Raw genomic sequence first — 16470 nt, forward strand, 5'->3', positions numbered from 1 at the left:
AAAAACAACCTAAGAATATGAATCCTTGCAGTCACGAAAGCTTCAAATCTAGAAATTAATACTGACGAAATTTTGGGTACATGCTTCCCGATTCTGCGCACCACATTATCCCCGAAGGTTCATAGCGCCTGGTTATGCACGGTTCGTCAGGTCACCCCAGGCAAGTTGTTATCCTAACTAAAAACCCTGCGGACAAAGTCTTTGCTGTTGCCAACAGCACCACCAACTTTGTAAAATTTCCCTAAAAACATATCCTGAAGCAGACGATTAGCGCTGGATGCATACAACCGCAATTTGTAACTTTCATCCTTATCCACCATGTTATCGACGGTTACATTTTAATGTGCAATTGTATTGAGGGACTGTGATGTCGTTGTCTTGGTGTGGTCTGGGACTGTTACTCTTTGGTTCTTTCGGTAAAGTCACGTAGGTATAAAATAAAATTAATTAAATCACCATTATTTTATACCTACGTGACTTTACCGAAAGAACCAATGGATCCCTGCAGTCACGAAATCTTCAGGTCTGAGACTGTTCTTGCCGTTGCTCCGTTGCCTTGCCCAAGCTTGTGTATTGGTGCACTTATGCAATTTGAACTCGTAAAACTTTATTTTTTTGTTAGTAATTTGTTTACCTCTCCTATATGTTGCACTCCTTTCGTGTTGTTTGTTTGTATCGTTCGTCGTCGAAACTTTCTGACCCCCCCCCCCGCCCCTACTGGACATCTTTGGAAAAAAAGCTTCGTGGCCCACGCGATTCATTCAGGACAAATAAAGTTTCTAATTCTGATAGCGTCCGAGATGTGACAGAGATAAGGGGCGCAATTCCGGGTGCTTTGGTCACATGCTCTTACCTCGGTTGTGAGCGTCTTCCACTGATCGACAGCGTCATAAATGAGCACATTGGATGGGCCATTCATAGAACAAAATACGTTTATTAAATCAAGTTCAATTTACATTGCTGTACACGTCCAAAGTTTGCTGTAAGACGGACAAATGTAGTAAAGGTGTTATCTCGGGAGACCTATAGAAAACTGGAAATGTGAGTATGCACATGTGCAAGTTGAGTCTTCTTTATAAAAACGACGATTACAAAGAAAAGAGATGTTCTCCAAAACGATCGTTTCACTGCACGGGGTAGGGGGGTGGTAGTGGGGGGGGGTAGTGGTGGGGGGTAGTGGTGGGGGATAGGGGGGGGTCCTGGTTGCTGCAAGGGGGGGGGGGAGTTAAGAGGAGATCTTGAATTCCACATTGGCCACGTTTCTTTGTCTCTGCAGAGACCCACGGGAGGGAGGGAGGGAGGCACGCGCACTGTGTTACACAGACACCAACAAAATATATAATAATCATCGCCAGCCAAGCCTATGATGCGGCAAACACATCGCACATGATAGAGGGGGAGGGGTACACGTGGCGATACCTGTGGTAGCGCAACAAGACGACGTTGTCAGAACATCAACACCGGTGGCGGTTGCCCGCCGAGTGTGCAGGCGGTGTAACTGCCACCAGGGCCCGCCAGGTGCCCTGGGGCTACGGAGAGGCGTGGCGGACATTTTTAACAGGGTGGGGACGAGAGGATCGAATTTCATTCCTTGCAGCAGGGACCCATGTCCACCGCACTCCACCACCACCCTACAGCGCACGCATGGGAGGCGAGTACACCCCGTAGCTTTAGACCCATGGCCCAATTTCAGCCAGCTGTATGTCTGGGTCCGCAGGCCTGCGGCATATTTCACACGCCCGGCACACCACATCCAGTAACGCAGTCGACCTCTCGGCTCTGCTTACACCGCCGCACAAGTGGCGGGAGTGCGTATGCAGCATTTCGGATGCACCTGTCAATACGGTGGCGTGAACTCAAGGTGTGTGTGTGCGCGACACACTTGGTGGACGGACTAACACCGGGCGCTCGTTGGGAGCACGCGGCGACGCACGCAGATAAGTTTGGCAGGCAGTTTGGAGAACGCGTGAGGCCGGACGAGATATTAATTTCACCCATTGGTACCATCCGACACTGCAAAAAGCTAGTTGCGTGGTTGAAAAGGTCGACACGGTGACGGATTTACATTTGGACGCACAAGCATTTGGAATGGGCGTCACACATTAATTAACTTTTATCGGCCAATTCGAGAAATGTTATACGACGTCCGCAGCAATGAAGTCGACGAGCGTGCCCGAGCCAGAGAGGAGAGCTTGGGCAGGGGCTTTCATCCAGGAGTTGATGGACAATGGCTTACATTGTTGATGGATGACGCTTATGATGATGATAATAATTTTATGCACTTTTAAACCGGATTGAAAACTCATTTCTTTAGAACTGCTTTTTGTGTTTAGTTTGTCGTTCTTCCCCCGCACCTCCAATTAGCACAGGTTGGCTACGTATGGCGCAAACAAGTTCAACACACATACATACAATGAAAGTTGTGCCATCTTAGCTGGAACCAATGTCTTCCCTGGTCCGTGGACCAACACGGAGCCACAGGAAAATGCCTTCTTGCGATGAAGGGTGAACTTCATGGCAAGAAGTCACTTCCAGTCTCTTAGGGTACACCTTTTCAACGAGGCCCTCTCCTCTTCCTACGACCCTTGTTTTTGTACCTTGCCATCACTCATCGTAGAAATGTTTGCAAAAATAATTGCACGGTTTAATTTTTGCCAAAGTTCTCGTTCTAAAAAATATCGACGTATTGCAAATCTGTGAGGTCGTGATGTTTGCAGGAGCTTTTTGGCGACCGATGACTTTTCAAGGAACCTGCAGGTGCGACGCGCCAGGGGACCCTGGGTGGCCACAGGGATCGGAGTGTGGGGGGGGGGTGGGCAAAACTCAGGAACTTGAGGCCCCCAATTTGCATTTCTTGCACCAGGTGCCCCGACGCCAAATCGCCACCGCCGCGCAACGCCACAGCCCCCGGTGTCGTCTTTCTCCGAAAACGCGTTGTAAATTTAAAAACACAAAAAGGAAAACCCACCACACACACAAACGCAATTCACAGCAGGCTGGGAATTCGGTTGGAAGTGTCAACAAGTAGAACAACACCATCCCTCGGATACGTTGGTAGTGTGCAAAAGGATCAGATAGGTAGCAAGGCTAAGTGGGAGGTCTGAGCGGTAAAAAAAAAAATCTTTCACCGGCGACAGCAGACTCACTCCAATGCAGTTTTACATTTTGTACACGTCTTTTTTTGTTTCTTTAACTAAGAAATAATTTAACTAGACAACACATCCCTACGTAACTGTTTAAGAAGCATGCTATTAACAAAACAAAAAAAAACACTCTTCCATCTCTCTCTCTCTTCATTACTAAAGTGACATTAACTTGTATATTACAACAATTTCTCTCTCTCTCGGTTGTTATGGAGGGGGGTACGGGGCAATGTCACAGCAACACACATAGTGTGGAAACAAATATCTTTGTTTTCCTTTTAAAAAATCTGACGAGAAGATAATATGGACTACCGATCAGTAGGCTATACAACATCTCTTTATGACATTATACAGTAGTAAAACAATGTCCTTTTCCCCCCAAAAAACCCCTTAAAAGTCATTTCTGTAGATACACGTTTAAAAAAAAGAAAAGTTGCGGCGGTTTTTTGTGTTGTTATTATTCCGACGTGCAAGTAAGGAGGACTGAGTTGGTCCTTGGACGGTGCCCAAAGTTCCAGTTCCTCTGGTCGCCTCGTCGGCGAATCACATCGAAGAAGTCCACGCCCCTCCGAGTTCACCGTTACCGCTTAGAAAGACTCCACGCCGGCGCGACAGCGTGGCGCCACTGCAACAAATCCATCCAGACACGCCGAGGCTCCGAGCGCGAAGACTATGGCCAAGGTTCCCCCCGTGGTCGTTGTTGGTTTGAGGTTGGCTGGGAGAACGAGGAAGGTGGAGGATGATGAGACACACACCGCCCATCCCCCACCACCACCAACGTGGGCTGCAGCGAGAAGCAGAAACGAAACGAGACGGCGGTGGTACACCGCGTCCCGTCGACGACAGGTCCCGCATCGCGGAGGTGCCACCACCACCCACCCCCCCCCCCCTTCTCCTCGATCCGCGAGCCGTGGTTGGATGGGGTTGGGAAGAAGCCGGGCGCCTGCGAATTCTCCACGCCCGGTCCTTGAGAAAACCTTGAAGGATCTGCGAAATAATAACGTCCACATGTGTGACCTGGTGCGGGCGTGATTTACGAGCCACTCTCGCAAAGATTTATGCCGAAACTCCTTAATTAACAACCGCTGTCCCAAATTGTTTTCCTATAAGCGTCGCGAAAATGCGCAGCCGTCTAAAAACGGCCCCTGGCCGATGGACTCGCGATCAGCACGTCCTTACCGAGTTAACACTTTTGCAGATTCAGGTTTTTAATGTCTATTTTTTTTTGAGGGCCTACAAATTGCGATTTTCTGCACGGCTTAAGGAAAAAGTGATGAAAAATGAGCCAGGATGATGCAAGGCTCTCCACATCGTATACTTTTGGTATAAACGCGGCCAAGGGGAAAAAAAACGCGATCGGCACGTTAATAAGACACAGGGCCAGACGAGATCCTCCCTTCGAGCTGAAATCGCCCATCGGAGCTCACATTTAACTTGGGAACACAGCTCAGCAGAGCCTCCGCAAACTCCAAAGCTAAACCAGTACCTTGAAATATTCACAATCTATTGAGTCTTCGCATAGCCCAGAAGGGAATGTGTTGCAACGCAAAGGGTAAATCCATCATTTTTTTAAAATTCTATTTTCAGTACAAATGTTTTTATTCACGCAAGGAGTATTATAGTACATCAACGAGCTTGCTGCTGTCATCATAATCCAGCCTTTTAAATAAGCAGCTCGGTTTTATGGAGTGCACGTACATATCGAGCAAATGAAATAATTTGCTCTCAATAACGCGACAGATTTTTTGGGGCCATTCCAGTACCTCGTCAAGAAACGGCGACAGTTAGGGACATTTCTTCAACTCTCACTCCCAATTTTTTTTTGTTTTTCAGAACGTCGAAAAAGCGAGAGGGCGAAACTTCACTCCCATTAATCAATGAGCTCGAGATGCGGATCATTCTAAAAAACACTTAAGCCGGTACTTTTTAATGCAAATACTCGCGACGCACCCGCGAGACCTCCGCCGCCACTACGCGGAGGCGCAAGCGGTCTCGCGTGCCCGACGCGTATTAATATTCATCCATTTTTCGCTGACTCGAAAAGCCAAACCCATTTGTCACCCCCGCATCTTGATGGAATATTTAATTAAGATGGAGCCAATTAGCTACAAAACCGCGCTCACTTCCCTCCGCTATCCCTTCGCAACGGCAGGCAGCGGCAAGCCTCGGCCTTCCGCGCAAACTGCCCCCCCCCCGCCTCCTCCTCCATCCCCACTCACTCCTCCGCTGCCGACGCAAGCCCCCTCTATTTTAATTAACGAGCAAAGAATACAAAATTACATGCAGGGCCATTTTGCAAAAGGATTACGCCCCTAGCTGGGCGCCGCGCATTGTGTGTTTACCCAGGAGTTTGTCTAGGCTGGCCGTATTATCCGGTAATAGAAGCAATGCATCACACGCCGGACGACAGATTTAAGGCACGTTTGGGACAAGCTCTTTCTTCTCTCGCCTCTAATACATGCGGTTGCCAAGGCAACTCGGTGCCCCCCTCCCCACCGCCCCCCCCCTCTCTCTCAAACCCTCCCTCGGTGTGAAGGGCCCCCCCTCCTCCCTCCCTTCAGAACCATTATAGGCTTTATGGAGCACTATGTTTAGCTTCAAACAAGGCCCCGTTAAATAATTATTGAATCAAACAATCAGTTGATTATGGACATAACGGAGAAGAATGGCGGGGGCCCGCCGCTAAAGCGTATGCCACGCTGCGCCAGATTTGTTTGTTGTCGTCCGCGGACGAGGCCCGCCGAGCGAGAGTGCGGAGTCACCGCCGCCGCCGCCGCCGCCGCTATCGTCGCCACCACCGCTACCGCCACCGCAGAATCGCCGCGGCAGCCTCGCGGTCGTCTCACTAGCCACGGAGGTTTTTGGATGTGGTTGTTGTTGTGGAGAGTCTCGGCCACCCACTGGACGCGGCTAAAACTCGTATCTCCAAAGGCGTGCACCCCCCCCCCCCCCGCGCGACAATGCGCGCCTTTGTAACGCACCTCCCGACGACCCGACGGGGCCTTAGCCGCTCCAGTGGATGTCACCGCCCCGATCACTAATTTCTCGGCCATGCGAGCACAAGTGGCTTTATCTAAACCTCTCTGTCGAGAAAAGTGAGCGGGGAGGTGGGGGGAGCGCATCGGGAAGGCGCACATCGCTGGAATGGGACAATTCGAGTTTGTTTTGTATTCGTCCATCGGTTAGAATCCGAATTCCCTACGCTCGTGATACGCGCATCGAACTGTGAGCGCCGGAGTAGATTGTTGACAATTGCCGTTGCGTGTGCGTCACGGGAAGGGACGCGCACGCAACGTCGATGGTGGAGACAGAGCGAGGTGCGAGATGGATTGCCATATTGCGGGATCACGGGGTATTGTGACGGCTTGGGTAGGCCTTCCTCCAGGAGGTGATTGATACGGGATGTTGTGGGTTCGATCCCGACGTTGACGCCTGCTGTATATTTGGAGTGTGCATGTTCTCCCAGCAGTTGTGTGGATTTTTTACTCCGGGTCCTTCGGCTTTTCCCTCCAACATTCAGAATCAACATCGCGCGTTTCGAGTATTTAGCTGCTACTATAAATTTCCGCACGACGGTAAGCCACTTCGTTGAGCTATCATTTGTGACAGTCAGGTCTGCCTCTGAATAAGAGCCATGTAGCTCAGTGGGGCCTTAAAAAATAGTTATGTTAAGTTTACTTTACACAGAGAAATGGCACGAGGGGGGTGCAGGAGGTGGCTATTAGGGCACTAGAATTTGAAGTTGTTTGAGCCGGGCCGTGGTGGCTACGCTGCACGTGGCTGCCTGTAACCCAGCGCTGTGGAGACAGCAGCGAGGGTTGGTGGACCACCGCACACAAATGTTGTTGTGAAACTCCCCTTCCCGCGGTTGTCCATGAGGTGCCTGAACCTGGCTCACCAGGAGAAGGCAAGTAGAGCAAGTGGACTAATAGCTAGCCATCTGTGTCCGTCTGTACGGGGATAGAGTGTTGCCCCCTCTCGCGCAAGGCGAGGGTTGTCTCGAGGTGCTCCGGTTTCCCCCCACACAAATCATTAATTGGCTGAAAACATCGTGAAATGAAATCCCAATACAGGATCCTCCTGAAAATAAAAGTCTGAGAAATCGCTGCTGCTCTCCTGGACAAATAAGTAATAAATAAATAAATCCACTTAATTGAACTAAGTTCAAACATCTTAAGTTGTATTGACATGTGACGAACACTTTGGCAGGGCATAAAAAAATAAAGTGAATTCAAAATTAGTTCTGCGACATCAACTTCCGTGGCCATTTTCCAACGCATGGCGGCGTTACACCGCCCGTGACTTTATTTGATCGTCCGTGACTTCATTTCAATTACTGCTATGGCACTTTTAAATCACCTCGATTGAAAACTAATTTCTTTTGCTTTTTGTGTGCTTCGTTTATTGTCCTTCCCCCGTACCGCGATTAGCACGGTTGGCTACGTACGGTGTGAAAGAAGTTCAACGTACATTCATACAAAAACGCACAGAGATACAATTCAGAAGAGAAATACATGAAATACATAATGGAGAACGGTCGTGCAGTACCTGGTTGTGCTCCTTGTCTCCGCGAAGGGGGCACTCTACATGTAGTGCCACTGGCCCTCCATGCCCATGTTCATGCCCATGCCACCCATCGGCCCTGCAATGACAGCAACCACACAGGGCTTGTAACAACACATCAAAGCATCGCTTTATTAACGATCATAACAATAAAAACATTCTTAAACACTCATTAACTGCCGGAAAACATCTTAATGTTTATGGGTCTGCAGAGCTTGGGCAATTGTTGGTTGCGCCAGCTCGCCGCGTGGCTGCTGCTGCCTTCCTGCTCGTCTGTGGTTCCTCCTCCTGGCGCCTCTGAGTCGTCCCCTCTCTCTCTGAGTCGTCCCCTCTCTCTCTCTCCGAGTCGTCCTCTCTGGGTCGTCTTCTCTGGGTCGTCCTCTCTCTCTCTGAGTCGTCCTCTATCTCTGAGTCGTCTTCTCTCTCCTCCAAGTCATCCTCTCTCGCTCTCTGAGTCGTCCTTCCTCTCTCTCTCTATGAGAGCGAGCGAACGAACGAACGGCGCGTGCGACGGCGGAGTGTTGCGAGTTAGAATTTGTATTATTCTTACAATTAGTAATACATTGAATTGATTCGTACGTGTAAAAAAAATCTAATATTTGTGATTCATACAAACAGTGGGGAATTGAGAGCGCTTATATGTTCAATGGGCAATTTCAACCCTTTGTAATTTAGTTGCTTTACATCGCCTTATGTGCATGTCGAATGATTTCCAATCGCGCCGGATTTAAACAAAGAGCATAAACGTGCCCCCCCCCTCTGTAATACCTGTGATGCACACTCCCACAATGTTATGGCCAGCGTTGTGAGCTGTGGTTGTATTTCGACGGTATATAAATCCTTCTGTCGGCGATGTATCACAAACAGCGTGCTATTTCACGCATTCTGTCAGAACTTGCACAAACAATACAAACGGGGTGGTGTAAAAACGAGTCGAGAGAGGGTCAAAAGATAGATTGCATCGTGACACTGAATCGTGACAATCAATCTCGGGGTGAATTACTCACTAAAACCCGTACACAATTTGCGGTACGCCCCGGTTGACCCGTTAAAACTTGATGCCCTTTAAAACTAAACTAAACTAAAATATTATTTTTATTTGACCAGGTAAGGCTCACTGAGCTATAGAGCTCTCTTTCCGAAGTGACCTGGCCACAAATGATAGCTCAAATAAGTGGCTTATCATCATGTGGAAATTCTTTTGCAGCCAAATACTATGAACGCACGTTGATTCTAAATGTGGAGGGGAAAAAACCCGAGGACCCGGAGAAAAATCCACGTGAGCACGGGGAGAACGCGCAAACTCCAAATATACAACAGGCGTCAGGTTCGGGATCGAACCCACGACCTCCTGTATGCCAGGTGAGGTAGTTAACATCTCCTAGCCACTGCGGTGCCCGATGTCAAACAGGTACACAGCAGAGGAATAAACAAATGGATGGACGAACGAGTGGACGAACGAGTGAACGAACGAGTGAACGAACGAGTGGACGGACGGGTGGACAGGAGGGATTGCCGCAGCCCTCTGGCTGGTGTGTTTGGAGTGCCATGCCGACGTGCCGGGGGTGAGCTGTGCCACTCGTTACCGGGAGGACGCAGGCCCATGTGCTGCTGGCCGTCCATCACGAAGCCTCCCAGGTGCTGCCCGTCAGGGCTGTACCCGGCTCCCTGGCTCACTGCACAGCCGGCACCGCACCACACACACACATCGTTAGAGCGAACTTATTTAAATAGTAACAAATATACAAAAGCGTGTTTATATATTTTCATCCAGTCATATCCCAATTGTGCCATCGCTGCCATGTTACGAGATGAACTAGCCGTTCGGATTTCTCGCAGACCAGTGTGAGTGAATCTGGCCACAGAAGTGGCCGTCACAGAGCTACCTTCGAGATCCATTCAAGCACGCATTTGGGTCCACACAGTTTAGAGGGGGCGGCGCTTTTCTATCGTAGCACGACAATCAGAGCTGGAATTCAGCCAAATTAAATGCAGAACCACATTTAATATTGCGGTGCCGAGCTGAGACCATCAACTCGCTACAACACGAGGACCCCGTTATAATTAACACAGCCACTAAGGGCTTCCCTCCTGCAATCCGCACCCAGGGTAGGGGTCTCAGCGGTGCCAGCTCGGCGCTCTGACCTCCACCTTCCTGAACCCGCACTTGTTTGTAAAGGATGCAGAGAGTGATCATATTATTGTTGTTATTATCACCTGGAGCGTGCGGACGCAATGCGTGCGTTACACCTATCTCTGCGCGTGCGGCCGCTCGTCTCCCAAGTGACTCGGCCAACCGTCATCTGGGTCTTTACAATGCTGGGCAGCGGCCAAGAAATAATCCTCTAACCCCTATTTCGGATTCGCGCGGTGTAATTAGGTGCTTATTCTTTGCCCCGATCGCGTTTAAGAGCCTTTCATAATTGCCGTCTCGTGCCCCGAACATCTTTATGCGTGAGTGCGTTACTAAAGGTATAGTTCCACGGGAGGCGGTCAAAATGTTTCGTAGAATAGGATGAGAGGAAAAAGATAGAAGCGGAGCCTTGATGGAAACCAAACGGCAACGACGTCCCGTTACTGTTAATTAACTTTAAGCGCTTAGGTTTTACGGCGTGACTATATAAGATCGTTAAGAATTTTAAGGGGGGGCTTACGCAGGGTCCGTGGATAATTTTAATATCACTCTCAAGCCACTTTGACCACATTCCGTACGTCTAATTTTATTGCGTCACAAAGGGAAGCCGTGCGTGTGTGCGCGTGAATGTACCGCAGGGGTAGTCGGTGTGACTGACCATGCCAATTCCACCCTGAACTCGCTTCCAAACTCAGAATGTTTTTCGTGATGCTGCTGCCCGTTGGCAGTGGCGCACGAGCACACGTAAGGAAAACTCAACACGTTCCTCGATAAACTAAACGATGAACTATTTTGTTAATTTTTTTAGCATGTAAGGCCCACTGAAGTGGCTTATCGCGTGGAAATGTATTGCAGCCAAATACTCTATAAAAGCGTGCTTCTCAATGTGGAGGGGAAAAAACCGCAGGACCCGGAGATAAATCCACGCGACCACGGGGACACAGAGAACCCCAATACTGCGGCCCGAAAAAGAAACATTTATAATAGGGGGATGGCTCTTCAATCTTTCATAGCCACAGAGATCGAGTGAATAACAGTTAGACAAAGCACTACCTACATAGACCACATACACCGCGTGGCCCTGACAGCAGGTTTCTTACAGAATGTTTCCAGCCGACGTTATAAATCGGCGATATGAACGGTTACTCGTGAGCAAACGTTGAAGTAAAAAAAGACAAATCCTTCCCGAGTATAAAATGCAAGCATGTGTGCATATTTTGACATTTGTCACTGGCCGTTGGACATTTTTGGGCTCTTGGTGCCTCCGTGTGTGCCTCAGCAAGGTGCGGTAAAAATCAACAAACCTCAACAATCCTCAATTGCACTGCGAACGTAGCAAGTATTCTTTGTTGCTCACGTGTTTTATTTTTAATGCATTGCGTGTGTTTTCGTACAGATGTAGATACTCGGCAACCCGAATATGTGTTTTGCGTGCGGACGAAAAAAAATATCCATCGGAGAGGCTCGTGGATTTAGAGCGTAATTAGCGACGAGGCCCGCTTAGCGTTAGCCCCGCCACTTTGCTCGGCGTCTGATTATTATTTTCAGATGTGCGGCGCGATTAGTGCTAATGTTCGACACTTGCCTGCTCGGTTGGACTGATCAATCATGGGCTGCACTATTCGGCGTCTTGCGTTAATAAACCTGCAAACGGAGAAGGCGGGCCGCGGGGGACCAGGGGGGAGGGGCAGGGGAGAGAGAACGAAAAAGAATTTTAAACACTGCCCATTAACTGGCCCTTCATAATGGGACCTCGCATACTTTTGTTCCTTCCCGATGTCTGCGAGACACAACACCAACAGAACTGACAGCACAAGATAAATGACCACCGGGGTCAAAATGTCAGCGAATGACATCATCGCCGTGTCGGCTAATGGGAAGGGACTCGGTGGTTTGGGTGGAGGGGGGAGTGTGCAGGGGAGTGGTTGTGTGGGTGGGTGTGTGGGTGGGGGGTGGTGGTGCTCATGAACATGTGCGTCGGAGTTTACGCGGCGGTGGTGGCGGTGATCGCGGTGTGGCGGCTGTACGGCGACGCTTTTTAAAAACAAGTCACAGGCGAGAAGGCCACTCACGACGGCGATGTCGTCGTCGTGAGTGGCTTGGGCCAGGAGCTGTCATTGAGCCGGGAGCAGAGTTCACAAGTTTCGCCTTTCAGTCGCCATTGTTATGTCAGCAGACTCATCAATTAGCCTGTCCCCGAGACTTTATCACCGCGGGCACCCCCCCACCTCCCACCTCTCTCTGGCCTGGAAGAAAAGGAGTCTGCTTTTTTTTACTGCCGCCCATAAAAGCCTGGGGTCATTGCGAGGTCGCGCCAGGTTTACTGTAACCTTTAACTTTCTCATTTTGGCAGCGGGTTTTGAAATATACAGCCAGCGGACATCTTTTGAAAGCAATGCTGGAAATTATTCCCTCGCATTCCACGGAGTGTGTGCGACCGACGCTCGGGTTGGATTATTTTTTTGTGTGTTCCTCGTCGTCATAAAAATTGAAGTCGCGATTTACGGCGAGCTAACGCCGCCCGCTCGCGCCGCAGCCGCGTCGCAGGTGGAGAAAGGCGCAGCCCCTGAAATGGCTCGCTCACGGAGCCCTGCTGGTGGCAAGGGGTCTCTCCACTCGAGGGGGGCCTCTATCGATGCTATTTTAGACTGCGACGCCTTCCGCACGGGCCAGACGCCTTGCAAGAGGCGAGAGGAACCCACACTTTACCCCATCACACGCGGCTCGCCAGTCTACGAACTGCGGTGAACCCGGTAACACTGCTGAGCGGACGAAGGCGGTGGTGGTGGGGATTCAAGAAGCTTTGCGCCATTGTTTCGACTGCTACATCGGAGGGGGGTGAAATCGAATCGGTAACCTCTGGCTTCCAAGCCCAGAACGCCGTTGACGATTACTCCTACTGTGGCAGTAATCCGAGTGGCTGAGCCGTAGCTCAAACGCACATTCGCTTTGACACGTTACAATAAACGGAATAATTACAATTAATGTTATCACGCAAACAAACACAAAAAATTCCCGACTGTCCGGAACGGTGGCCGACTTGGTTTTTAACGAGTCGAAGCCAACTCCGCTTTAACTCAACGTGATTACGAGTGGACGGCAATGCCAGGCACTGTTTTTGTCACGCGCAATCAAAGCCAAAAAACAAACTTGAGATGTCGCACGCCGATTGCCGCAAACGGGGCGTTCTCGCTTAAACGTTCCATTCAGCAAGCGAACGGATCACGCGTGCACCCACACAGGCCTCGCCGGATGAGACAGCACCATGACGGGACGGGGAGCAGGGGGGGGGGGGGTGTTCGCGTATCGTGAAAACCGATCACCCCTCCCGCCCCCTCCCCTCCCGCCTTCCCCGCAGCGTTCCCCGTGCGCTACGCGGCACCAACAGGACGACCACAGCCGCCGCGACATCGTCGGACAAAGAAAACAAAAAAATAATAAATCGGCCCCCGCTCTGAACAAACGGCACAGCGCTGCAGATACTTATACACAAAGTGGGTTTCCACAGTCCGAGGTGACGTTGCTACCACCCCCTCCCGCATCCCTCCACCCTCTAACCGCTTCCACCCCCACGCAGGTATCCAGTTTGCAACGTGCTAAAGAGACGGCTCTGTCGCGTTGCTTTCTCACCTGGCGCGAAAGGAAAGCAACCCACGGATTTACTCTGACGGTCTCGAGACCGCAAAGTACATAATTGGCAGGATTTATTAATGCCGAGGCGAACATTAACATTTGGGAACGGGGGGGGGGGGGGGAGATGGAAGTCGTGTATTCAGTTACACTTACACAGTTTCTTTTTATAAGCATTATAAAAACAACAAACATAATGAAGTGCTTTATTAAATAACGCATGAGAAAATTTGTCCAGGATTTGATCCCCTTGGCTTCACTTTCTACATCCGACATTCACGCCTTTGGCTCGAGTTCCGCGAGGGGGAGGAGGCCACAACATCCAGCGGACGGACAAAGGCCGCTGTACACGTACAAGCCAGGAGGTTGTTGGGTCCAAAGCTTTAGTCACCGCTAACAACTTTACAGCACTCAACCGTCGCAGTATCCAAAACGCCACCAATGAACGAAGCGAGGCATCGATCGACCCCCAAACCTCCACCAAACCACCACAATCAAAAAAACCATCACCAAACCATCACCACCAAGGCGAGGGTTCTCCTCCACCACCTTTGCCCCCTTCCTCCCAGACCTCAGCTCCTCACGTCAACCGTTTCCGACGACCCTGGGACGGCCCAGGCCATGGTGGTGATGAGGATGGGGAAAAAGAAGACGACCGAGTGCCCGCCACCATCAACCACGCAATGTTTTCCCATCTGACCCCTGTCAATGGCCACGCTCCCTCGCGGATTAAGCCGGTGCCGATTGGGCGTATTATTATTAGTAGTTTGCAGACACGGCCCTGTCCCGCGCTCGCATCTTCTAACTGTTGTCGTCTGGACGCCAGTGTTTGTCCCATCATCATCATCGTCGCCATCGTCAGCAGCAGCGCTCATGTGACAGCCACCGTTCGTCCGCTTCGGCCAACAGCAAAAGCCTCGTCTCCCTCCCGACATCGCCCGGCCGGCGGGTTAACGTCCTGTGTGGGGGCGGCCAGGGGGGTCACGCTGGGGTTGACCATGGGGCATTTTGGGGTTGGCGGGGTGGTGAAGGGGGGGGTCACACGGCGATGGGGGGTCGTGGTCGAGTTATAGCCCGCGCAACGTAAACAGCTGTAAAGCTGCTGCTTGGCATGCGGGTGGCACTGCTTCTTGGAATGGGGGATTAGGCGCGGCGTGACAGATACACTTCTGTGTTCTAAATTCCTACCTTGGAGTGATTTCTAAAAGTAGCGCCCCGGCCAAAGCCACCCTTCCCCCCGCCCCCAGAGAAGGCAGCTGAATATGCGCGCGTCAACCGATACCGTAAGAGATATGGGCGCGCGCATCTACGCGGGAATACGTCCACCGTCTTCGCAGATATCTCGTATTTTGATAAGTGCTGTCAGCACAGTTTTCTTCCCCGAGTGAGTTTAACTCGACGGAGCGTCCGTGAGCCTTTTACTTTTCATCTGGCGCGGAGCCGCCACCGTTTATCAATCGGCTTCCGTCGGGAGCGCTCACTTCGCGACGGGACTTGTGTTTTTTTTGTTTTGTTTTACGAGACGCTTCGGGTAAGTTTCCCACGCATTTTTGAATCCATTTACCCCTGAGCGCTTGTTATAATTATACAAATAATCAGCGGGCCCGGCGGTTCTAATGGAGCAGGTGTTTGGAATCTGGCGATGAGGGCTTTTGTAAACTCAGATTACAGCAACAACCAAAAAAAAAACCCAAAACGCCGTTGCAACCACCACTGCACAGCACGCACGCGGACCCCAACCCGGAGCGAGCGCTTTCGATAGCGGAACATTTTAAGCGCGGAGCTGTGGGAGGTTCATGCAACACACCGACGCTGTCGGACAATACGACCCACAACCATTCTCGGGATCCTTTAGCGCGTTGACAAAATGCTACAATACAGCTCGAACGTTCGGATTACTACGGAAGCCCCGATTCTTTGTCTCCCACGTGCTAATCTAATCATCGTTACCGACGTTCGGAGCGAGCGGCCGCAACGACGAGATGAATGAAGGGCACGGAAACGTTTGACTGGGCCCCCCACCCCGTACCCAACCACCCACCCCAGAAGGGGGGGTTGGTTAATGCACGGAGGTGAGATGACCCCGAATCTCTATCACATGACGTCTCATGTGGCGAAGCGTTCCGTTCTTTTACATTTGCTTTGCCGCGTTTATCTTTGCGAGATTAGGCGTTGTGATTAATGGCCTCGATTTTGTTTTGTTTGCGCCCAAAGACAAATATTACACGCTTGACTTAAAATAAATATTCCATCACTATAATCAGCGTTCCAGATAACGTTGGCGGTGGTCTTTGAGCCGTTTATACGACTCCGCGTTTTCATTGTACTTGCGCTCGGGATAAAAGTAAAGTCGTGAGGAATTTAGAATAAACATTGCACAATCTCTGATGCTAACGTAGTGGGGGGGGGGGGGGGTAATGCGTTATTTGCTCGTGCATTATATTTTAACAGCAATGCTACTTTCAACTACTCGACATAAAACGTAGAACACACAATAAAAAAGAAAAAAAAAGATGCCAGCGAACAGAAGAACAGATCAAATAACCCAAGAGGTTTTCTCTACGAGACTCTTTAGAAAAAATGTTTTATTCCAAAATAAACTAAAATCACAAGCCGTGGTGTCGTGGTTACCAATGACTGAACGCTCTCTCAAGGGCCACAAATGATCACGTGACCACTCCTTGATCACGTTCGCACCACTTTCTCGTCATGCAAAGTCCAACTGTGGAAAACTTGGCAATGTATTATCATTATTATGTACATAATCTATACGTCGTACTAATTTGTAATTGTGTAGAAAGCTCAGTATGCAGCATCATGAGGAGCGGGGGCTATCAATAATTAACGTAATGACAATACAATATTCATTTGCAGCCTATTCCTAGTAAATATGGAGCATTGGGGCAACATTGAGCACCCCATATTATCAGGATTGGCAATGTACGGTCCGAAAGAAGTTCAACATCCGAATCAGAATATTAATGAATTTCAGAATCAAAA

At 50.1% G+C, this 16470-nt stretch overlaps 1 protein-coding gene across 1 annotated transcript in view; it reads right to left on the reverse strand.

Annotated features, from left to right (window-relative positions):
- Positions 1 to 914: 914 nt before the first annotated feature.
- The window catches only part of LOC133341454 (homeobox protein Meis1), a 98695-nt gene continuing 83139 nt past the window's right edge, over positions 915 to 16470 (reverse strand). The window contains exons 10-13 of the mRNA XM_061550101.1: positions 11426 to 11484; positions 9293 to 9382; positions 7692 to 7785; positions 915 to 4130 (exon numbers count right to left, since the gene is read on the reverse strand). Coding sequence (XP_061406085.1) covers positions 7727 to 7785; positions 9293 to 9382; positions 11426 to 11484 — 208 coding nt within the window. The 3' untranslated portion in view covers positions 915 to 4130; positions 7692 to 7726. The remainder of the gene's footprint in view (positions 4131 to 7691; positions 7786 to 9292; positions 9383 to 11425; positions 11485 to 16470) is intronic.

This window comes from Lethenteron reissneri, chromosome 11 (assembly GCF_015708825.2).
Source record: "Lethenteron reissneri isolate LAM-NWPU_2019-01 chromosome 11, ASM1570882v1, whole genome shotgun sequence".
NCBI classification, from domain to species: Eukaryota; Metazoa; Chordata; class Hyperoartia; order Petromyzontiformes; family Petromyzontidae; genus Lethenteron; species Lethenteron reissneri.